The following is a 24,021-nucleotide window of genomic DNA, read 5'->3' as shown; positions in this document are numbered from 1 at the left end:
TGGAGTCCAAACGTGCTTTAGGCGCAGAAGGCTGTGGTGATTATTATTTTATTAACTGAAGCTGTAAATTTTGTTTTTCCTTTATGGTGGGAGTTAGAATACAAACAACTTCACAAGACAAACCAAACGTCAAACAGATCCGCTAAAGTGGAGATGCCGGGGATTGAACCCGGGGCCTCATACATGCAAAGCATGCGCTCTACCACTGAGCTACATCCCCGTTAAGTCATCTAATATGAATTAGGCTACTGGAGGCACGGGACTTTACCTGTCAATCACACAGTGTATTCCTAACATTTTATTGGCTGACATGACTTTAAAGGGGAGGGATTTCGGAAAGAGGGAATGAAGTAGGCTAGCACCTCATTGCAGTACACGAGATCCAGGGGGCGGAGTTAGATCCAGATCTAAGGGGTGGAGATGGGTAGGATTATGGGTGGGGTTAAGGTCAGGGGGTGGCACCAACAACCATGCCACGCTCAAAATTGCTTAAATCACCTTTCTTTCCCATTCTGACATTCAGTTTGGAGTTCAGGAGATTGTCTTGACCAGGACCACACCCCTAAATGCATTGAATCAACTGCCATGTGATTGGTTGATTAGATAAATGCATTAACGAGAAATCAAGCAGGTGTTCCTAATAATCCATAAGGCCATGAGTCATTAAAATATCATGTTATATTATTTTCTTCCACAAGAGGTCGGCAGAGACACTCAATGACTTTTTGAGTTTTACATTTCTTCGGAGAGTTATTTTGTATTTAAGATAAATAATCTGAAGAATGTGTTATATAATTTAATTTACATAAAATTATTGACGAAAAATAATACAAATGTAGTACAATTAGTACAAGTACAGGTAGCCTGCAGTTTAAGGCAAGCTAGCAAACAAATGTTGTTTTGACTTCATCATTTATTAATTTCTTCCACCAACAGTAAAAAAAAGCACACGCAAATGACTGAAATAGCTTTTTAATATTTAAAATGTAAACACATACATTGTAACACAGAAAATAATGGCCATGTTGGGACATCTGAAACCGTCTATTAATCTGTTGTTAAACACAAAACATCCCGTTTGTGAATTATGAATATCACGACCAGTTTAACATCGACTGTTATATAAAGTGCTTCAGTTTTGGACCAAAGACGAAACTTTTTCTTTTTTTTCTTTTTTTTTTTGCATCTTCGTCATCAAATGTGCAGCGGGGGGGTTGTTGCTGAATTTCTGAGGGTGTGTGTCTAAAGAGCACCGCACGGATTTGGAAATTAGACTCAACCGGTAGCACCTCATTGCTTTTGGTCACTTCACGCTGTAGGCGAACAACAAGACAGCATTGGTCGAGATCGCAAAGGTGGTAAAAGTTAAACTAAGAGGATTGACACAGAATAAAGAGGCACATCCTGAGTTATTAACTATGGCCAATGAATGTCATTTCCAGGAAAAGATGTAGCTCTGTTTTTTTTTTTACAACGAAACTTGTTTCAAATCATACGGTGTATCGACAATAACAACAACAACAACAACAAAAATGTAACATTTAGTCGCCTTGTTGAGGGCCACTAGCATAATATCCACCACAGACAACTGGGTTGCTTGATAATACGTTCATTTGGAAAGATTTGAAAACCACTTGACCAGTTTTGGCACAGACATGATTTGATTCTGTACAGTTTCACGATAATGAATTTCCCAGTGAAGTCCAACCGAAACCCTCCTCGAGATCAGCAATACCCACACAGAAATACTTCAGGATAACGAAAGCCAGAACATGCTTGAGCTTACAATGGCGTCCTAAAACACGGCATCCATGTAAAGCATGCAAGAAACCCCCAAAGTCATCCAAAAAAAAAAAGTGTGCTCGACGCTTCTGGTGTCCTTTCTAATCCATTAGCGGAGTGTTGTTTTTCAAGACCCCACGCTTGCTAACACTTGACAACAATAGTGAAACATTGCACATCATTGCATCAAAATATCTTTGAGTATAGCGTTAAAAATGCATATCTAAAAAATAAACGTAAAAGGACCGAGAAGAGTTGCTGAAATGCAAAAGTTTGAAGCTAAACGAGGAGATGAAGTCGGCCCTGAATTAGACATCTCGTTGGCAGTGTCCGATTGATATTTTTTCCGATAGAAACCCCGCAGACATCTTGTCAATGAAACATTCATGTACATCTTCAAGTTTTCTTCGCGTTCACCGTGACGGAGGGGCAACAAGCACCAGGCTCAGCCTCGCCGTCGTCGCCCTTTACTACAATTTTTGCATTGATTTGCATTGATTTGCTTCAGTAGTGTGTTTTAGGTCCAGTGCCCGTTTGTGAGCACACACACACACACAGCTGAAATAGGACAAAACAACTAAAAAGTAGTACACACTAGTCCCGCAGAGGTGTGTTTTTGTATCCGATGAATGACGGGTCACACCACTGACTCCTGCGCCTTCTGGTCTACGAGGAAGGCGTTCAGTTGAGAAATGTCCACAACGGCATCGTGTTTGTTCATGGAAATGTCTTTTAAGTGGTCCTCGTCCGTTTGGTCCTTGGCAAAATTGACAAATACCTGAAATGAGCACACAAATATAGAATAAGTTACAGAGGATGGTGGGTTTTTAATTTATTTTGAGGTGTTTCGTTCTTTTGCGAACCTCTGATTTACACAAACGTTTAAAAGTTTGGGTTTGGAAAGGTTTTAATTGAAAGAAATCTCTTTTGTTCACCATGGCTGCATTTATTTGATCAAAAACACAAGCATTTTAAAGGGATACTCCACTTTTTTTTTTGGAAATAGGCTCATTTTACAACTCCCCCAGAGTTAAACAGTCGAGTTTTACCGTTTTCGAATCCATTCAGACGATTTTCTGATTTTTAGAAGAATATGAGTAACCAGACAGTTTCTGGTCTCATTGACTTCCATAGTAGGAAAAAAATATACTATGGAAGTCAATGAGACCAGAAACTGTCTGGTTACTGATATTCTACTAAATATCAGAAAATCGACTGAATGGATTCGAAAACGGTAAAACTCGACTGTTTAACTCTGGGGGAGTTGTAAAATTAGCCTATTTCCAAAAAAAGTGGAGTATCCCTTTAAATTATAATGTTTCATAAAATTTTATTTGAACATATTGTGAAATGTAATTTATTCCTTATTCCTCAATTCTTAGCATCATTCCTCTAGTCTTCAGTGTCACATGATCCTTCAGAAATCATTCGATCAAAAAACATGTTTAAAACAATTATGATGCTTCATACTAATGGGGGAAATGATTTGTCAGGATTCTATGATGAACAAAGTTCTGAATTTTAATTTTAAACATTATAAATGTCTTTACTGTTACTTCTGATCAATTTAATGCTCCTTGCTGAGGGATAGTTCGCCCAAAAATGAAAGGTCTGTCATCATTTATCATCTGAAGATGAACGAAAGTCTTACGGGTTTTGGAAAGACACAAGGGCGAGAATTTAATTTATTTCTTTTAAATAACTTTTTTAATTGAGCAATTTTGCTATATTTCAGTGAATTTCAACAATTCATGTAATGCAAAATGCTCAAAAAGTGCACTTTTAAATCTATATGGCATCGAATTTCCCATAAAACAATAGGGGTGTCACGATATATCACAATACAAAAATGCAACAAAATGTATCATGGATTGTGACAATCCGTATTGTGTATAGTTCACCCAAAATGAAAAAATGACAGTGTCAGTACTACATTAAAGTACTATATATAATGTATAAAATATTACCAGTTTACATTATTTTAAATATATCAAGCAAAGCATATTCGCCTGAAATAATTCTATATTTTCAGCTTCAGAATCATGAATATTGTTACTCTGGCTTACCAAGATATTCATTTACACCCACAATGTAGAATCAAATTAGAATATCGCAATAATATCGTATCGTGAGTTCAGTTTCGTGATATGAGGGTGACGTTACACCCCTACTAAACGATCTTGAAGCGCTCTTACTTGGTCTAAAGTGGTCTGTGTGACGGAGTAGTCCTCAATGTGGAGCTGCACTTTGTTCTTGGAGAGGATGTTGAAGATGCGAGCGAGGGATGTGAGCGAGGAGGGCAGCTGGTACTGCAGCATGTTCCTGTGCTTCTCCTTCAGGGTGCTGCCCGGCAGCTCCCGCTCGATGAACTCCATCACCGGCTCCAGCCGCGGATCGGCTCCCGCCACCCGCAGGATGATGGTGTACCCGTCACCAAACCTGGAGCAGGAGCGCAGGGCTCAGTAAACCCATTCAAAGCTATACATTCTCTGGGATGAATCAAAAACAAGGTCTAACCTGTTCTTTAAGTGCTGCACACTGCCCAGGCAGCGAAACCTGCCGTTCACCATGATGGCCATGCGAGTGCAGAGAGCTTCACACTCCTCCATACTGCAGGACAAACAGCAAAGTCATGCAAAGAAGCCAAGGATATAACACAACATTATGCTATTAGGGCTGGGTGGTATAGCGATATCGCGGCGAGGGTGTCTATTGTTAAAGATTTTGTTAAATCTTTTATAAAATGGTGTGTAAATATAAAGAGCGGGACGCATGAGTTAAAGGTACAATATGCAAGATTGTTTCGCCACCAGGGGTCGCTAACCTCTTACAATAACAAAGGCGTATATTGTGACGTATATTTAGCAGAATTATGGCTCTTGTCGTCAAGCTAATGGATCTTTTATGGATGAGTGAATACATTGATGTTTTTTAACATGACTGTGGTGTGAAGCAGTGCTAGACGTAAAGCAGCGCCACACGCAACGCGAGTCCCGCGGATTTTAAGGAATAAGGACATTTTATTCTACCGAACTACACACAAGTGCTGGATTAATGCTCATACGCGCTGCTTCTCTTGCTCTAACAGTTAACTTACACTATCACACTAAACGGGATTTGAGTGTGTTGAATGTTGTTAGTTAGGTTGTTTGTTGGCTACGCTTGATTAACATTAGAGAATAACATACAGATCATATTCTAACTTTTCATCATGTTGAACTAACGTTAAATAACATTGATTAGTTTGCTCACCATGCTCAACATTTGCTCACCTGTTTAATAAAGTAACGTCAACCTGCAACACTCGCGTCTCTAAGTCGAAGTTAGTCGCGGACGGGCTCTCGGCATCTCAAAAGATGTTGATCTTCGTTTTAGTCCTCATTTTGTCTCAAAGTCTGCTTGCCATGGTCCATAATGTTTGAACAAAACAACAACAGCGTGAGCGTCCTGCTAGGCATAACGGGCATAACCCGGTTGTCCACATCTGTCGCCATGGTTACTATTGCAGTACGAGGTCAAACCTGGCGGAAACCGGGGGTAACGCGGATATGACGTCATTGACTGGCGACTCCTCACTCCTGCTCACACGCCCCGTTTCCTTAGTTAAAATCGCAATTTTCTCACGATTTACAAATAGTTGAAAACATCTGGGATATTGTAATCAACTAAACAAAATATATAACATTGTCCTAGTGGTTTTTGGATATTTTACTGCAAAAATCCTGCATATTGTAACTTTAAGTGCATTAACAACTAAAACCGGAAAGCATTATATGCGTTTTTTTTGTTAATTTAACACGTTTTGAAAACTCTACCGTTATTGTGTCCGAGTTAACTACAAAAACGCGAATTTGTGAAAACGGTGACTTCATGCGTAACGGCACGCAGTGTTTCTTTACAATGCGACATCGCCATCTACTGTCCTGGCAGCAGAATACAGCGTTTTTAGTCATTTTTATGAATCCATGTGAACAGGGATAGTTTTGACAACGTTGTCACCTGTACGCCAAAGGTAAAACATTACCTTGTTTATTACATTGTTGTTGTGTAAACAACCTAAGGCAGCGCGCGATCCTGAATTCAGTTCACATACAGTTATGTCAAAATAACCATCGTATGGAGTATTCACTTAACACAGTCGTAAGTGAACGTACACAGTTGGGTGAAAACCGCATGCATGTCAGTATATTAGATCAGTGTGTTCGCTCTTAAAGTGACAGTAGCCTAATATTCCTGTGAATCAAACCACAAAAGAGAAGACTATGACCGTTTATACATTTAATCATTAGTATTTCTAACCACATAAAAATACGGTGCCTGAAAAACTTTAAATCATTCTTTATATTATTTTATTTGTATCTTTGTTCTAATAACAAAAATTAAACAATAAAAATACTACGTCGTGATTTATATTGTTATCGTTTTGGTCGCCTCACCCACAACTCTTCCGTTCTCACCTGTGTGAGGTCAGAACGACCGAGCGCCCCTCTTTAATGATGCTGAGGATGCAGTTCCACAGGGCTCGCCGGGCTTTGGGGTCCATCCCAGTGGTGGGTTCGTCCTGTAACAACAGCGACAGCCATGTTAACCGTCGCCCACAAATTCAGCAGGAAACACAAGCAGAACACCATAAAGAGAGGGAAGAGCGTGAGCATGTTTCCCGATTCTGACTGACGGGCACCAGAAAAGTGGAGCGCTGCACTGACTCGCTAGAACTGCTAACCCGGTTTCACGGGAATTAAGCGCTTCACAGTGTATTAAAAATGTGGCAAGATCTGGGTATCGCTTTTGTTCTGGGAAAAAGAGGCCTGCTAAGCGGCCAATCCGAGAACTGTTACACAACAGCGCTGATCTAAACTGGAATGAATGTCACAAGATCTTTTCTTGAAATGCAGATGACCTATATACACCCTTACGCATGGGTTTTAGAGGATGACAGTGCTTTTTGAATTCAGTATATTAACCGTGCACAGGGTTTGCTCTGGTTTTGCCCCAATTAGATGGTTTTATGCTCTTGACAACCTCACAAAACACTGTGGTTGGTATAAAACTTTTTTATTCTTTCATTTAAAAGCTGCTAATCTAATTTTTTAGATTATATTTCATTTAGCTTTTAATTGCTATGCTATACTTTTTAAGCACATTTGTATAGTTGCATTTGCATTTTATTATTCACATGAAGCCTTGTTTTTCCCTGTTCTCCATGATCGGTACAGACCTATGATACATTTTCAGTGTGTGATGCACTAGTAGAAAACCACTGGCTTAAACGAGCACAACGTTTATTATCTGCACACTCACCAAGAACACCACTGGCGGTCCTCCAATGAGCGCCATCGCGGTGGAAAGCTTCCTCATGTTTCCCCCGCTGTAGCTTCCAGCCGCTTTGTCTACATACTTCATCAGGCCCAGTTTACGAATGCCCCAATCCGCCACCTGCGACAACACAAACAACCAATCAGATCCCTCGATAATCAGCTGCAACACAAGACTTTCCTTTTCGAGCACAGCTAAAGACTGACCTCGCACACTTCTTTCTCGGGGACCCCTCGCAGGATGGCGTAAAACTCCAGATGTTCTCGGCCGGTCAGCAGGTCGTTGATGGCGTCAAACTGCGGGCAGTAGCCCATTTTCTGATGCACTTCATCAATCTCTGTCAGCACGCTGCAGAAAACAAGCCAAGAGATTGCTTTTATTAGAAAAAAAGTCACATTTTTTAAATGTTATGTGCATACTATGCACATGTTAGAATACTAGCATATCGACAACCTGAAAGTCACAAAAAAATGGGCTCTTTTAGGAAAGCACTAAAGGAGTAGTTCACTTTAAAAAAAAATTTGCTGATAATTTGCTCACCCCCATGTCATCCAAGATATCCATGTCTTTCTTTCTTCAGTCGAAAAGAAATTACGGTTTTTGATGAAAACATTCCAGGATTTTTCTCCATATAATGGACTTCAATGGGAACAAAGCGGTTCAAGGTCAAAAAGACAGTTTCAGTGCAAACTGTTCAAAGGGCTTTAAACGATTCCAGAATAAGGGTCTTATCAACAAAAAAAGAGCGCTCAATTAAAAAAATAATAACAAAGTTTAAGTTTTATAAGCTCAAATGCTCTGTGACGCACGTTCGTGACTCTCCTGTTTGAACTCGTTCGTCAAAATGAACAAATCTTTTTTCGTGTCATTTGGTTCATTCAACGAACGAAATGAACAAATTGACTCGGGAAAAGATTCTTTCATTTTTAAGAATGAGTTCGAACGCTCATCACAGAACAGAGCAAGGTGACCATTTGAGCTTACAAAACTTAAACTTTATTATTTATTTATTAAATGAGTGATCATTTTCGCTTGATAAGACCCTTATTCATCGTCTGGAATTGTTTAAAGCCCTGAAACTCTCATTTGGACCTTGAACCGTTTGGTTCCCACTGAAAATCCTGGAATGTTTTCGTCAAAAACCTTAATTTCTTTTCGACTGAAGAAAGAAAGACATGGACATCTTGGATGACATGGGGGTGAGTAAATTATCAGCAAAAGTTTTTTTTAAAAGTGAACTATCCCTTTAAATCAGTAGCATGATGTTTAACCTTTTTCCCGCCAAGTAAGCGTCTCCACTAGAGACAACTGAATCTCCCGTGAGCATCTTGAAGGTGCTTGTCTTTCCAGCTCCGTTCACACCGAGCAACCCGAAACACTGGTGAAAGAACATAATCTCATCTAAACCATAATTCCAATCATACAAGTGAACCCAAATAAACTGAAAACAGTTCTTCGTTAACTAAGAAGACAGATATGTGATCTCACCTCTCCCGGTGGGATTCCCACACACAGTCTGTCAACAGCTGGCTTCTGCTTCCTCTTATACACCTGCAAAATGAGCAATATTAGTATTATTTTACCTGAACAACAATACTGATGCTATGATTACTATGAGAGCCACCAATATATATATATACATATAAGCAAGATTTTGCCGACCTTGGTGAGTTGTCTGAGCTCCAGAATATCAGTCTGTCCTCCTCCACCCAGAATCCTCTGTCTTTCTCTGGCCACATCCTCATCCTCCTCTCCGATGGGCTTCAGCTTAGTGCTAATCGGCCTACAGTATCAATAACACAACAGAACATGTAGCACATGCATTTAAAACAGATTTGACGTATATTTAAAATTGCTTGGGTATTAAAGTATTGTCACCTAGCCTTGATGCAGAAGCGGTACTGGATCAGGACGGTGATGCAGAAGAAAATCAATCCCTCTATGGCCATGGCAAAGAGATTCTTGCCCACCATGTCCCACGCCAGAGGAGAGCGGAATCGATTCTCACCTGGACACATTCAGAAACATCATGTCAGAAGAAGCAGACCCAGAAAAACACTGCTATAGTCAGCTTACTAGGTTTTGGACATGGTCTATAAACCTCATTTTGTTACATTCGACTCTGAGAATGAGATTTTGTTTAGAGGAAAACATATCCTAATGCTTTTCCATGGAAATGATCCAGGACATGTTATGTCAACAAAAAGATGTCACTTTGACCTGGGCCCCAAACCAAACCAACATCAGCGATTATTTAAACAAGATCTGGGGGAAAACTCCTAGCTAACAAAAATATGCTTTTCTAGTATTTACATTAGGTTATGAAAATGCTGTGAACATTGAACATTCAATCAATCAACTAATTTAATTTTTTTTTGTTATGTGAATGTTCAATTTGATCATTTTGAAAACATTATGGGACAGATACTTTTGAATGTTCACTTCAACAAGTAGTAACATTTAAAAATGTTAGATAAACATCAAACTAAAATATTTCTGAAAAGAAACTATATACAGTATGTTCCATGAATGATTTTAACAAATTTTAAGAAGTCTATTTAATGATCAACAAGGCTACATTTATTTGATCAATAATACAGTAACATTATTACAATTTATAATAACTGTTTTCTATTTCATTATAATTTATAATGTGTGACCAAAGCTGAATTTTCAGCATCATTACTCCAGTCTTCAGATGATCACATGATCCTTCAGAAATCACTCTAATATGATGATTTGATGCTCAAGAAACATTTCTGATTATTATCAGTTAAAAACGGTTGTGCTGCTTCATATTTTTGTGGAAAGAATCCTATTTTTTCCGGATTCAATGATGAAAAGAAAATTCAAAAGAACAACATGTCTTTAAAACTGATTTTTTTATCACTATAAATGTCATGTTTGATCAACTGAATTCATCCTTGCTGAATAAAAGTATTAATATCTTTTAAAAAAAATGTTTTTCAATGTACAAAATCACAAGACAAACATCCAACAAAAAGCGGTCTTAAAATAATGTTTGTGATAACGTTTTGAGAACATTATTAAAGACCAGATAACTTTAAAAAAAACATTCTATTAGCGTTCCTAGAAGAACGTTGGTTCAGAATGTTAAGAGAACCTTGCCAGAACGTTACCCAAAGTTCTAAGAACGTTTCCTGTTCGGTTAGTGCAGACATTCTAAAAAGAACATTTTACTCTAAGATTTAAAAAAAAAAACAATTAGGATTTGATTGTGGGAGTGGTACACACCAAATCTCTCCAGAGCGTCAGCCATGGCTTGGTTCTTCACCATGTCAATGAGACCCCTGCCCAGACAGAAATGAGGGAAGATCAGGAACACGTTCTTCAAGATGTCGTTGATTCCTCCAATCTCCTAAAATCAAAACGACAAGAAACATCCATAGTTAGTTTAGGGTTTCTTTTGAGGAGAGCTGAACCATTGTCATCACAAATTAGATCACATTAGTTAGAAGACATATAAATCAAGCACAGCTGAGAAATATGAACTTACATTGCTGCCAAAAAGCTCCAGGACAAATGTGGATACGCTGCCATTTATCCCAATGAGAATGTTAACGCTGGTCAAAACCACATATGCTGTACTGGGAATCTTAAAGAAGAATGACGCTGGGTACATCAGGGGTGTTATGGACCACCTAGATGAACACAAAGAAACACACATACGGCCAAAGCTTTCATATTACTGACATATTATTGGAGACGTTTTTTGCTCTATTTAATTAACGCTCACCAAGGCTGCGGGTATTTGATAACAAAATACAGTAATACTGTGAAATATTACGTTTTTAAAGAACTGTTTTCTATTTAAATGTATTTTAAAATTATTATTTTTTCTTGTGATGTCAAATTTAATGCATCCATGGTAAATAAAATGACTAATATATTTCTAAAAAAAAACATCCTTACTGTAAACTAGACGGCAGGGGCGTAACGGCACATGCATTTTTAAACTGTGACTGTTTGTTTTCCTTGTTTTAAAACATTTTTGTTTTAATTGTGAGTGCACACAAATAAAAATAGACTCGAATGATGTCTTACGCTTATCTGTTGGTTTTCCTGTTTACCTATGACTTCTCTGTACCGTTACACCCCTGCTAGATAGTAAGGCCCATCTTACCCATAGAGCAACAGCAGGAGAGCAAGAACAGGAAGATTGGTGGAGGACACATAGGCCTCTTGTTGGAAACAGAGGAAGATGATGATGACCAGGGTCGCGGGGACAATGTAGTTGCACTAAAGAACAAAGATATAATCGGTCAAAAGCCATTTGAACAGATTTTGAGTAAGATGATTTCACTTTACAACATACTCACCATGTCCCAAACAAAGTTGGCGAGCCAATAGAGGAAGGGTTGCACTCCGCTGATGAACTGCATGTGTTTGGCTTTATTCACTCTCTCCTGGATGAGGAACACCACAAAGCTAGCCGGGACGAAGGACATGGCGAAGATGACGCAGATGGACACCAGCACGTCGACTGAGGTTGTCATTCTGGGAAGTTGATGGGGTCAAAGGTCAGAGATGGAGACTGTGCATGGGTACATGGGTTTTAGTGTGTCGGGTTTACTTACAGCGCCACCTGAGAGAGCTGCTCTTTGGTGAGGTTGAGCGGATGGTTGAACGCTTTGATGCCGAATTTGGAGCGCTCCGGGCCGGGGGGCAGATTTGCACGCAGGACGGCATTGTTCATGACGTTGAGGAATGCTCCGATACTGTGCCAGCCCTTATTATTGAACCAGATCTGGAAAAGCACACAATCACGTCACTCTTCTTGCTCTTACAGAGCAACAACAGCCCTTAAATCATCAGTGTCTATGAGTTCTGGCATAATAATAGACTGTCCCATCTACAAAATAGATAACATTAACAAAGCCCACAACGTGTCAGCTCACCTCTTGGATTTATACACATAAGATATACATATTTATTTTAAGTTATTTATGTACTGTATTTATATAATGTAAATGTAAATTTAATCATTATATATAATTAGGTCTAAGGTTCAATATTAGTAATTTAAAAACTTAAGAACTACAAGTAAATAAATAAACAAAGGATAACAAATACATAAATAACTTACAATAACAACAATTGAAATATATGAGATATATATAGTTATTTTAAGTCATTTGTGTGCTTATGTATTATATACATAATTTTATATATAGGGCTGTCAAACGTTTAATCGCGAAGTAAAATCCAAAATAAAAGTTTGTGTTTACATAATATATGTGGGTGCACTGTGTATAATTATTTAACATATATAAATACACACACATGCTTGTATATATTTAAGAAATATTTTCATGTATATACTGTATATAGATTTATGTATAATTGATATTATATACACATTTTGTTTTCTTAAATATACATGCATGTGTGTGTTTATATACAAAATAATTTTACACAGTGCACCCACATATATTATGTAAACACAAACTTTTATTTTGGATGCGATTAATCGTTTGACAGCCATAATATATGTATATATATATATATATATATATATATATATACACACACACACAGTATATACAGTATATAATGTTAAATATAAAGACCTACAAGTCTATAAACAACTTAAAATAATAACAATTATATATTTATATATTAAATATCAATAATATTTGTAATTAAATAACTGTAATTTTAGATATACAACAATACATATATTGGCATTGTTTATATATAAAAAATCCTTTAAAAATCTTAAAGTAAAGACATAAATACCTTACAATAACAATTATATAAAGGCATCTTAAGTTAAGCCGATTTTCTCTTGGACAATAACTCAAGCTGTGCAGAAATATGCTGCCAAAACACTCGTGCCAAGATCCGTTTACACAATCAAGTCTTTTAACGTCTTTGTTTCCCGGCTTGAATAAAGAGTGTAAGCTTTCGTCATGACTATGAAATCTACATGTGTCTGTATGGAATGTAGTGTACACACCTTGACATTGTTCTTGGTGTCAAGCCCATGGATAAAAATCGACAGGCTTCCCATAAAGCGGTCAGCTGCGGTACCCTATGGGTCACAAAACAAAGACGGGGTTAAATCCCAAATATAGGGCGACTACTCCAATATGGGCCCTACTTGAGGTTCAAACATGAGCGCAGGCCGACAAAGTTAGACGTACCGCTTGAAGACTGAAGCGTTTACGAATGTGAGAGATGGCATCGGTGATCTCATCGCCAGGGGGGAGGGCCTGTGAGCTTCTGGCACCCAATGAGAATCCACCATACCTGTAAGACAGCCAATGAGAAAGAGATTTGAGGTTCAAAGCTAACCTTGCGTTATTATTATTTTCCTTATCAATTTCAAATCTGAAGCGATAAGCATACCTGAATTCGTTGACCCAGAGCTTATTCTTCAAGCTGAACAGACAAAACAAGACTGAGTTAACGCGCTGCCATGAGAATGAAAACCGGGAACTCTTTATTTCTGGATTTGCTTAACCCACCTTTTCCCAATGATCTGTGCGTATGTTTTCACCAAGTAGTCTGACATATTTCTGCCAGTCAGATTCTGCAAGGTTTCAACAGCGGTGACTTTAATCTAAGAAAATGACAATGAACATGTCAGTGAAACATAATGATACAAATCTAAAATAATAGCGCTATTGAAGAAGGACAATATTTGGTGAACATGTCTACCTGAGGGGGCGGCAGACCTCCTGCTCCTGGCGGACACTCCGGAAGCATCTTTTTCCTTCCTTCGCAACTGCACTCGCACAGAGGCGATGGGTTTTCCATACTCCAGTTCCCGTTGAGGAAAATGTCCTGAACGCTCTCGGGAATCTCTGGAACCTCCCACTCTCCATCTTTAATCGGACATGATTTGCTACTGTTTCACAGAAAAATGCATAAATAATTATTTAATGATTAATTATGGAAGCTTGTTTCCACCACAGAATGAAAAATAAAAAAGGTAATTGCAACTTTTTACCTCACAATTCTGACTTTTTTTCTCACAATTGCGAGTTTTCATCTCGTAATTCTGACTTTATTTCTCAGAATTGCAAGATATAAAGTCCAGAATATAAAGTCACAATTGCGTGTTGTGAAGTCAGAATTGTGAGATATAAACTATTCTGAGGGGAAAAAAAGTTTGTCTTTTTTTTCCTTAAATTGGCCTGATAACAGTTTACATCTCACAATTCTGAGAAAAGATGTCCGAAATTCGATATAAACTCACAATTATGTGTTATTAAGTCAGAATTGCGAGATGTAAACTCGCAATTGTGAGAAAAAAGTCAAGAATTGTGAGATAGTCTCAATTCTGTCTTTTTTCTCGCAATTGCGACTTTATATCTCACAATTGTGACTTTATTTCTCAGAATTGCGACTTTATATCTTGCAATTGTGACTTTATTTCTCATAAATACGACATATCTCGCAATTGCGACTTTATTTCTCATAAATGCGACTTTATATCTCGCAATTGTGACTTTATTTCTCATAAATGCGACTTTATATCTCGCAATTGTGACTTTATTTCTCATAAATGCGACTTTATATCTTGCAATTGTGACTTTATTTCTCAAAATTATGACTTTATATCTCGCAATTACGACTTTATTTCTCAGAATTGTGACTTTATATCTCACAATTGTGACTTTATTTCTCATAAATGCGACATTATATCTCGCAATTGTGACTTTATTTCTCAGAATTGTGACTTTATATCTCGCAATTGTGATTTTATTTCTCAGAATTGCGACTTTATATCTCGCAATTGTGACTTTATTTCTCAGAATTGTGATTTTATATCTCGCAATTACGACTTTATTTCTCAGAATTGCGACTTTATATCTCGCAATTGTGACTTTATTTCTCATAAATGCAACATTATATCTTGCAATTGTGACTTTATTTCTCAGAATTGTGATTTTATATCTTGCAATTGCGACTTTATTTCTCAGAATTGTGACTTTATATCTCGCAATTGCGACTTTATTATTTAGATGTTATCATTTTTTGAGTTGCTGTTCCAGAGTAAACTGTGAATGTAATCATTAATATCTCTATCTGAGAATGCCCGCTGCTCTTTTTTTAATGTAGACTACAGCAAAGCGATAGGAGGAAAGGTTTGAGGACTCACACATCGTTCTGCTGATCTGTGCATTGTTCGTTGTAAGCCGGACTGTCCATCAGAGCTTCAAGTAAGCTGTTTGTGTGCCTGTCCTCTGGTGCATCATTGCTGTAGTGAGAAACCAATCATTAGACTCTCAAAGACTCATGGGAATCAACCCGCAGACTCAAGTGTGTGGATGGTAGCGCACCTGAAGAAGGCGAACTGCTCCTCATACATGCTGGGCTCCAGAGCAAGACTGGGATACTTTCCAAACGGAGGGACAATGAGACTGAAGACCAGGGCGATGCACACGAACACAGCCGGAAGAACGATCTGGAATGATAATTTTTTTAAAGACATAATTAGGTATTGCAAACAGACAACAGGAAAATCTTAAAATAGAATATCACATGATCAACACACCTGAGCAAAGAAACCTTTCCGGGAACGTCGGGCGTACAGGAAGCGTTTCCAGAGCAAAGCCACGAACTGCTGTCTCTTCAGACTCCAGCCCTTCACCTGGTACGAGCCTTTACCATCAGCGCCGCCCAACCAGTCCGTCTCACGGGATTCTGCCGGTGCACCAAAACAAAAAAGATATGAAATGTGTTTTCATATGACATTGTCTTCCAGTAAATAAGCACAAACAATATGGGTAACACTTTAGTTTAGGCTCCAATTCTCACTATTAACTAGTTGCATATTAGCATGCGTATTACTAGAATATTGGCTGTTTATTAGTACTTATAAAGCACATATTAATAACTTATTCTGCATGACCATATTCCACATAACTAATTCTACACCTAATAGCTAAACTTAACAACTACCTTATTAATAACCATTAATAAACAGTAATCAGGAGTTTATTGACGCAAAAGTCATAGTTAATAGCGAGAATTTGACCCTAATCTAAAGTGTGACCAGAATATTTGTACACGTATAAAGCAAAAAACGGAAATATAATATTTATCAAATTTATACCATAGTTCAAAGGTTTGGGCTCAGAAGGATTTTAAAGGTTTTTTTTAAAGAAATCTATACTATATTTTATACTGTATATTATTTTATGATTTTTCCTTCATTTTATCAAAAAATCATGGTTATTTTTTATAATATGAAGCTGAACAAATTATTTTCAACATTGATAAGGTTGTTCATCAAATCATCATATTAGAGTGATTTCTGAAGGATCATGTGACACTAAAAAACATAAAATTTGACTTTTTAACATTCACATAGAAAATAGTTATCTTGAACTGTAATAATATCTCACAATAGTACTGTTTTCACTGTATTGTTTTATCAATAAATACAGCCTTGGCGAGGAGGAGACTTAATCATAAAATAAAATAAAAAAAGCAATTAATCCAAACTTAAATATTGTATATATATATATATATATATATAGCTCCATACATTCCAGTCTTTACATGGTACTGCCTGTCAAATTACTTTAATCTATCTGCCTAAATATTGTAAATATTGACCACGATACTTAGATATTTATAATGTTTCAACATTAAGTCAAAATCTAGTAAATATTCAATATATTGCAAAGCTATATTTTCTTCATGTGAATTATCTAAAGACATGAGATGACGGTTCAGAGCTCAAAATATCCTCCAGATAAGTGGGATGGATGAAGGATGGGTAAAGTAACTACCTGGATCACCTTCTGAGTCATTGAGGTCAAAGTCGTCTTCAGTAAAAGGCTTCAGGCAGCTCTGATGGTCCCCAAAAGCATGTCTGCGGTTCCTGCGCGCTGGTAGAGTCCCATCTAATCGACGACATAATGGGAAAAACATAGTAACCCTACGTGTTTCCAAAGACACTATCCAATAAAAAGAGAAATGTGCTGGGTTTTACCTGAGAGTTCAACGTCGACGCCGTTGTCTTCTGCCACTTTGAGGAAAATCTGCTCACAATAATCACAAACCAATTATATTCCCATTCTGGCATGGAATGAACAGAATTAAATGAAGAGATGTTTGGTTTATTCGGTAATGGTACCTCTTCCAGTGTGGTGTCGGAGATGCCGTAGCTGGAAATGCCGAGGTCGGTGAGCCGGTCGTCGATCTCATGGAAGAGCTCCACGAACTCTCCAGCTTTGGCAGACTCGTAAGGCAGAACGTACATGATCTCATGGCCCATGTCTTCAACTAGTCTGGCTGTAGGGACGTGCTTGAAAATCACATTGGAGATCAGGGAGACATCTGGAGTATGGAAAGAGTTGAGAAAGCATTCAAAACGCATGTATTTGGAACAACATGAGGGTAAATAATGAAAGATCTTTCATTTTTGGGTGAACTATCCCTTTAAATGTGTAATAACTCTACAGACCAGTGCTATTTCGTACACTCTAAAAAATGGTGGGTTGTTTTAACCCAATTTTGGGACAAATATGGACAAACCCAAATGTTGGATTAAAAATGTTATTAAAAAAATGGACCCAATGGCTTGGTTTGTCCATATTTGACCCAACAATTAAGTATTATCCTTTTAAAAAGCGAAAATACCAATTTTTTCGAGAATACTAGTTTGGAGTACGGGTGCACGTCAGATCCGAGTCAGGTCTTAAAGTGACAGCAGCCTAATAACCCTGCTGCTGTCTGTCATTCGTGTTAATAAAAGAACAAAACACAAAGAGAAAACCACTCACTGCTTATGACTCAATAACTTTTGTTGTGTTAAAAAGGATGAATCTATATTTAATTGATATTTCATGCAGTGAAGACTGTGAAGTGTGTAATGATAACTTTTTGTTGTATTTTCTACCTGTTAGATGAAATATTTAGAATATACTGTCTTTGTGTTGTTTTACATTAATTTGGAGATTAAAAGTGAAATTATTACAATATAAACATATATTAAAAATGTTAATGTTAGGCGTCATTTACCATGATTTAAACATCGATTGAGAGCACTAATCTTAATATTCTCAGTAATTTTGTTATGTGCTTTAGTCATTTTTACTTTATCTTCATTTAACTTGGAGTTCAGTTTTGATCTGTTATATTGCTTCAGCTTAAACTTGAGTAAGTTGCATTTCTAATTTTTGCTTAGTTTAAGTTTTCCAATCAATATTCATACTTAAGTTTATTTCAGCTTTGTTTCAAAACAACAAAAATTGTCTAAATAGTTTTAGTCGTAGTTGTACGAGATGGAAGGAGAAACTACATTTCATATCTTTTAAGCATTTGCCATTGGCTTCCATAGTAGGAAAAAAAATACTATGGAAATCAATGGCTGCTGTCAACTCTCTGTTTACCAGCACTATTTAAAACGTCTGCTTTTGCGTTCGACAGAAGAAAGACGCTCATACAGGTTTGGAACAATTTAAGGTTGCGTAAATCACAGGATTTTTATTTTTGGGCTTTTTCCAACCCGATCTCACAGGAATTCGTACGGATTTTAAGAGGTGGCAAATTCGTGAGGTCGTAAGAATTAGCCACTTTTTAATCACTCGTACGAATTGGTCTTGATAGGGTAGGCTTTTTCACAATAGTAACCCTGCTAAATACCTATGGTGGTGGTTTCGCTTTCATGGTCGCTGCCAAGCCCGGCATCAGAACTGCTCTCCGAGACACTGTCCTCCTACAGAGGCGAAGAAAATCACAAAATATGGCACTTCAGATAAGGTGAGTGATATAAATATGAAGAGCCAATATGAATCTTAAACAACATGCCTACCTTCTTGAGACTTGCTTTGGAATAGGAGACGGTGCTGTTGGTGCGGCAGGAGCTTGCGGAGAGATCGAAGTCTTTCTTCACCAGCGTCAGGTAGTATCCCGTTCCCAGCTGGGTCTTGAGGAACAGAGAGGAACCCACACAGCACAGCTTCCCATGGGAGATGATGGCGATACGATCCCCCAGGATATCAGCTTCGTCCATGTGGTGGGTGGACAGGATGATCGTGCGCCCTGAAGGAGAAACGACACGGCTTAAAGGAACGTTTGGGGAAGAACATCACCACAGCGTTGGCTCAGAGAGAATCGGCCTGTACCTGGACGATACTTCAGCAGCAGGTCCCAGATCCCACGGCGAGCGTAAGGATCGACTCCAGCGGTCGGCTCATCCAGGATCACAACCTTCGATCCTCCAACGAATGCCAGCGCCACGGATAACTTCCTCTGCATTCCTCCTGTAAGGACCATAATGGTTAGTTCTAAATTGAAGCCAGTGTTGTGCATTTGAGACTCGGACTCGGCCTCGGCCTCGGTCTTGTCATGGACTCGTGTGCATTTTGACTCGGAATTGACTCGTACTCAAACATATTGGGAGTCGGGACTCGGACTTATTCCCGAGTCCACTCGAGTCCCATTCCATACTGCATGTTAATATTTCTTTTAATTGTTGTTTGATTGAAACGTCCAATGATTGCTGACTTTCTTGTGAGCAACTGCGCATGATTTGAGACTACACGGCACGCAAATGCAGCAGAACCCAGGTCAGATGTGATGTGAAGCCTCTAGCTCAACTATGTATTGAAAATACATATTTATAATAAAAAAAGTCATATTTATAATAAAATTACCTTTACACCACTATGTGGCCTTTTTACCATTACAGTGTACATGATTCCATGGTATATTTGGTTTACTGTTTGAGTATGGTGCCAATTTTATTGTTACCACCAAATATTTTACATATTCTTGAAGATATCTTTAAATCTGGTTTGAGACCCAACCTTAGGTTATCTAACCTCTTTGGTCTCAGACTCGACTCGGACTCGACTGTCTTTGGTCTCAGACTCGACTCTCTTTGGTCTCGGTCTCGACACGGACTCGACCCTCTTCGGTCTTGGTCTCGACTGTCTTTGGTCTCGGACTCGACTCGGACTCGACTGTCTTTGGTCTCGGACTCGACTCGGACTCGACTGTCTTTGGTCTCGGACTCGACTCGGATTCGACTGTCTTTGGTCTCGGACTTGACTCTATATGGTCTCGGTCTCGACTCGGACTCGACCCTCTTTGGTCTTGGTCTCGACTTGGACTCGACTGTCTTTGGTCTCGGACTCGACTTGGACTCGACTGTCTTTGGTCTCGGACTCGACTGTCTTTGGTCTCGGTCTCGACTGTCTTTGGTCTCGGTCTCGACTCGGACTCGACCCTCTATGGTCTCGGTTTCGACTCAGACTCAACTGTCTTTGGTCTCGGTCTCGACTCAGCCTTGATTCTCTTTGGTCTTGGTCTCGACTCAGACTCGACCCTCTATGGTCTCGGTCTCGACTTGGACTCGACTGTCTTTGGTCTCGGACTCGACTGTCTTTGGTCTCGGTCTCGACTCGGACTCGACCCTCTATGGTCTCGGTTTCGACTCGGACTCGACCCCCTATGGTCTCGGTCTCGACTCAGACTCAACTGTCTTTGGTCTCGACTCAGCCTTGATTCTCTTTGGTCTTGGTCTCGACTCAGACTCGACCCTCCATGGTCTCGGTCTCGACTTGGACTCGACTGTCTTTGGTCTCGGACTCGACTGTCTTTGGTCTCGGTCTCGACTCGGACTCGACCCTCTATGGTCTCGGTTTCGACTCGGACTCGACCCCCTATGGTCTCGGTCTCGACTCAGACTCAACTGTCTTTGGTCTCGGTCTCGACTCAGCCTTGATTCTCTTTGGTCTTGGTCTCGACTCAGACTCGACCCTCTATGGTCTCGGTCTCGACTCGGACTCGACTGTCTTTGGTCTTGGTCTCGACTCGGACTCGACCCTCTATGGTCTCGGTTTCGACTCGGACTCGACCCCCTATGGTCTCGGTCTCGACTCAGACTCGACTGTCTTTGGTCTCGGTCTCGACTCGGACTCGACCCTCTTTGGTCTCGGTCTCGACTCGGACTTGACTCTCTTTGGTCTCGGCCTCGACTCAGACTCGACCCTCTATGGTCTCGGTCTCGATTCGGACTCGACTGTCTTTGGTCTCGTTCTCGACTCGGACTTGACTCTCTATGGTCTCGGTCTCGACTCGGACTCGAGTGAGCTGGTCTCGACTACAACACTGATTGAAGCACTAAAATTGTATAAATGGTACTAATTTGCGCACCTGAGAGCTGGTTGGTGCGAGATTTGCTTTTATGAGGCAGGCCGAGGTCCGTCAAAATCTGCTCCATCTCTGATTTCACCTTCTCCTCGGGCAAACCCTTCAGGCGTGCATAAAACCAGATGTGTTCCTCCACGGTGAGCCTAAAACACACAGACAAGAACAGAGTCTAAATCTAGAGCTGGTATTTTACTGTGTCAAACAACTGAAATGTGTTTTTGGTGCTAGCGTACATGCTAAAGAGGACGTTGTGCTGCGGACACACGCCCAGGTTTTGGCGTATGGCGTTCAGATCGGTGCGGATGTCTTTGCCCTGGATATAAGCAGTGCCTGAGGTGGGTGGGAACAGGCCAGTGAGGATAGACCTAAGAAAGCAAAAAATATTGAGCTTATCTTATTGCATTATGAGATCTGCATGAGATCTGGTGTTGAGTTGTCTTACATGGTTGTGGTTTTCCCAGCGCCATTGTGGCCCAGGAAGGAGGTGATCTGACCCTCGTAAAAACCTAGAGTCAAACCATCCACTGCCAGTTTGCCGTTGCTGTAGACCTTCACCAGGTTCTCGATGTAAACACCTGGTTCCAGGTGGGCTGGTTCCTCTTCAATACATACAGCTTGAAGAGAAATCAAACCGCATTTGTCAGCATTTACACTAAATTTTTTGATTTCACAATAGAATTTGGTTAAACATATTTAAAAACAATGAACACAACCAGGATTTTTTAATACCTTCAGCATTTTCTTTATTGTTGGTCGGCGCTGCTGTAATCCAACCACATTTCTCTCCACACCAGTAGGACTTGGTGAAAGGGAAGTACCAGGGACGTGGGATGCCATATTGGCCTGTGAGATTGACATTTTATTTTACACCTAGCCATCCAATATCTTGCGAGCATGAATTATATATTAACCGAATGCCACTAACCTGGAAACACTGCTTCAATGTACCAGGTCATGAGGGCGTAGAGCACGGCGTCGAAGAGCATGAGTGAGATGGAGGTGGTGAGGCTGTAGCTGTCCTCCTGCATGGGGCTGGAGAGAAGGTTACTCCATTGAATTCCCACTCCCTGCTCCTCGAACAGAGCGAAGTACTCGCAGCCGAAGCCGAACGCCACCGGAGACAGGAGGCTCTGAGGAGAGACAGCCAGAGGCCTTCAGTGCATCAGCTCAAACACGCTCACAGGGATTTTGACAAGTAAGACACGGTCCTGGATCAACATATTTTGTTGATACATTCCTGTCCCAAAATGTAGTTCCTCCTCAACCCCTAAACCTAACTCTACCCATAACTTTTCCCTAAAATCAGAGGGTAATGAAAGGTGAATAGCACTGGTGTTTACGTACTTCACCCTGGATCTAAGCCTAAACTTGAAATAAAATGTAAACTTGTCCCTCAAATCTGATTGGTTGATTGGAAAGTTGATCCAGGATCAACAAAGATGTGGTACTTGGAGAAATCATGTTCACCGGTCAAACACACATACACAGCAGGGCACAGGGTTAAAAACTAATGACAGTAATATTAATCAAGATGAAAAAAATAAAAAATAAATAATATATATATATATATATATAAAACATTAAAATAAATAAGTAAATTATAACTAACAGGGCAGTAATATAATGAGAAAATACTTTAAATTTAACGGCGTAGAAAATAAATCTTTTGATCTAATACTAATACTAGATAAATCTGATACAGATTCAAATTAATTAATAAAATATAGATTAAATAAGTATGAATATCTAAAGAAATAATAGGTTATGTAAGTCAATAAATAAATAAATAAATAAAATTAGATTGAAATGAATACCTAAAAGTTTGATTAAAATAAGTAAATAATTATGAAGTACATTAAAATAAATAAGTAAATAAATAATGCATCAATATTTTAATTAAACAATTAATATAAATAGACTAAAGTCAATAAATGGATTCAAATAAATAAGAAAAAATAGGTTAAAGTAAGTAAATAAATAATGTTATTAAAACAAACAAACAATTACAACTATAAACATAAATGCTATTCAAATAAACAAGTAAGATTAGTATACAAATTACATTAAAATGAGTAAATAAATAAAAAGTAGATTAAAATAAACAAATACAAATAAATATTTTCCAAATCTAGACATATTTATAATATTCATTTTTCACACTATGTATAGGGTGTTCATTCACACTCACCGCTACTATTTTGGCGCCGAAGCCCACGTAATCCTGCCAGGCCACGCACAGCACATAGGGCAGGTAGAGGGTGAAGTATATGATGCCCCCGCAGGCCGCGGCGAGGTTAGCGCGCGAGAAGAGCGTGCTGATCAAGAAACACTGCATGATGGTCACGACGGCAAAGGAGGCCAGGAACAAGTAGACTACGCCAGGGTCACTGTACGGCAGGAGATTCCCCATCTGAGCACAATACGACAAACAGAACCAGCTCGAATCGTTGTTGTTAGGGTTATATTTTTACTACGCGAACGGAGAAATGTGCACCTTCAGGATGAGAACCAGTAGGGCGGCGCTGATGAGCAGTGGTATCAGACTACTGATGAACCAGCTCAGCCACAAGATCCCATTATCCAGACCCATAATCCTCATGGTCTCCTTGAGCCGAGCTTCCTTCTCGTACACCACACCCTTGATGATGATGGCCACCGAGTACATCCAGGCCAGAGTCATGAACAGAGGCATGGAGCGGCTCATTATCCGCAGGAAACTAGGGAAAAGGAGACAGGATGGGTTACGCCTTCAGCGTCAACGGTCTCCAAAAGATATCTGCT

At 39.2% G+C, this 24,021-nt stretch overlaps 1 protein-coding gene and 1 non-coding gene across 3 annotated transcripts in view; both read right to left on the bottom strand.

Annotated features, from left to right (window-relative positions):
* Positions 1-148: 148 nt before the first annotated feature.
* Positions 149-220, bottom strand: trnaa-ugc (transfer RNA alanine (anticodon UGC)). Its single transcript has one exon. It is a non-coding gene; the product is annotated as a tRNA-Ala (tRNA).
* Positions 221-956: 736 nt separating this feature from the next.
* abca1a (ATP binding cassette subfamily A member 1a) overlaps positions 957-24,021 on the bottom strand; it is a 50,141-nt gene continuing 27,076 nt past the window's right edge. Inside the window, exons 15-50 of one of the 2 annotated variants that reach the window (XM_039685443.2) lie at positions 23,735-23,957; positions 23,429-23,650; positions 22,166-22,370; positions 21,970-22,083; positions 21,683-21,854; positions 21,474-21,605; positions 21,244-21,383; positions 19,209-19,346; positions 18,896-19,125; positions 18,727-18,799; positions 17,216-17,418; positions 17,072-17,120; positions 16,878-16,982; positions 15,626-15,774; positions 15,411-15,535; positions 15,230-15,328; positions 13,783-13,972; positions 13,590-13,684; positions 13,471-13,503; positions 13,266-13,371; positions 13,079-13,153; positions 11,697-11,866; positions 11,439-11,616; positions 11,243-11,358; positions 10,616-10,760; positions 10,354-10,477; positions 8,977-9,106; positions 8,761-8,881; positions 8,587-8,649; positions 8,370-8,476; positions 7,305-7,446; positions 7,084-7,218; positions 6,240-6,343; positions 4,300-4,392; positions 3,978-4,221; positions 957-2,560 (exon numbers count right to left, since the gene is read on the bottom strand). In XM_039685443.2, coding sequence (XP_039541377.2) covers positions 2,420-2,560; positions 3,978-4,221; positions 4,300-4,392; positions 6,240-6,343; positions 7,084-7,218; positions 7,305-7,446; positions 8,370-8,476; positions 8,587-8,649; positions 8,761-8,881; positions 8,977-9,106; positions 10,354-10,477; positions 10,616-10,760; positions 11,243-11,358; positions 11,439-11,616; positions 11,697-11,866; positions 13,079-13,153; positions 13,266-13,371; positions 13,471-13,503; positions 13,590-13,684; positions 13,783-13,972; positions 15,230-15,328; positions 15,411-15,535; positions 15,626-15,774; positions 16,878-16,982; positions 17,072-17,120; positions 17,216-17,418; positions 18,727-18,799; positions 18,896-19,125; positions 19,209-19,346; positions 21,244-21,383; positions 21,474-21,605; positions 21,683-21,854; positions 21,970-22,083; positions 22,166-22,370; positions 23,429-23,650; positions 23,735-23,957 — 4,891 coding nt within the window. In that variant the 3' untranslated portion in view covers positions 957-2,419. Of the gene's footprint in view, positions 2,561-3,977; positions 4,222-4,299; positions 4,393-6,239; positions 6,344-7,083; positions 7,219-7,304; positions 7,447-8,369; positions 8,477-8,586; positions 8,650-8,760; positions 8,882-8,976; positions 9,107-10,353; positions 10,478-10,615; positions 10,761-11,242; positions 11,359-11,438; positions 11,617-11,696; positions 11,867-13,078; positions 13,154-13,265; positions 13,372-13,470; positions 13,504-13,589; positions 13,685-13,782; positions 13,973-15,229; positions 15,329-15,410; positions 15,536-15,625; positions 15,775-16,868; positions 16,983-17,071; positions 17,121-17,215; positions 17,419-18,726; positions 18,800-18,895; positions 19,126-19,208; positions 19,347-21,243; positions 21,384-21,473; positions 21,606-21,682; positions 21,855-21,969; positions 22,084-22,165; positions 22,371-23,428; positions 23,651-23,734; positions 23,958-24,021 lie in introns of both variants that reach the window. The other variant, XM_039685435.2, reaches the window with a different exon arrangement.

Source organism: Pimephales promelas, chromosome 6 (assembly GCF_988280905.1).
Source record: "Pimephales promelas chromosome 6, fPimPro1.hap1.1, whole genome shotgun sequence".
NCBI classification, from domain to species: Eukaryota; Metazoa; Chordata; class Actinopteri; order Cypriniformes; family Leuciscidae; genus Pimephales; species Pimephales promelas.
This window is presented reverse-complemented; position numbering and strand designations above follow the sequence as displayed.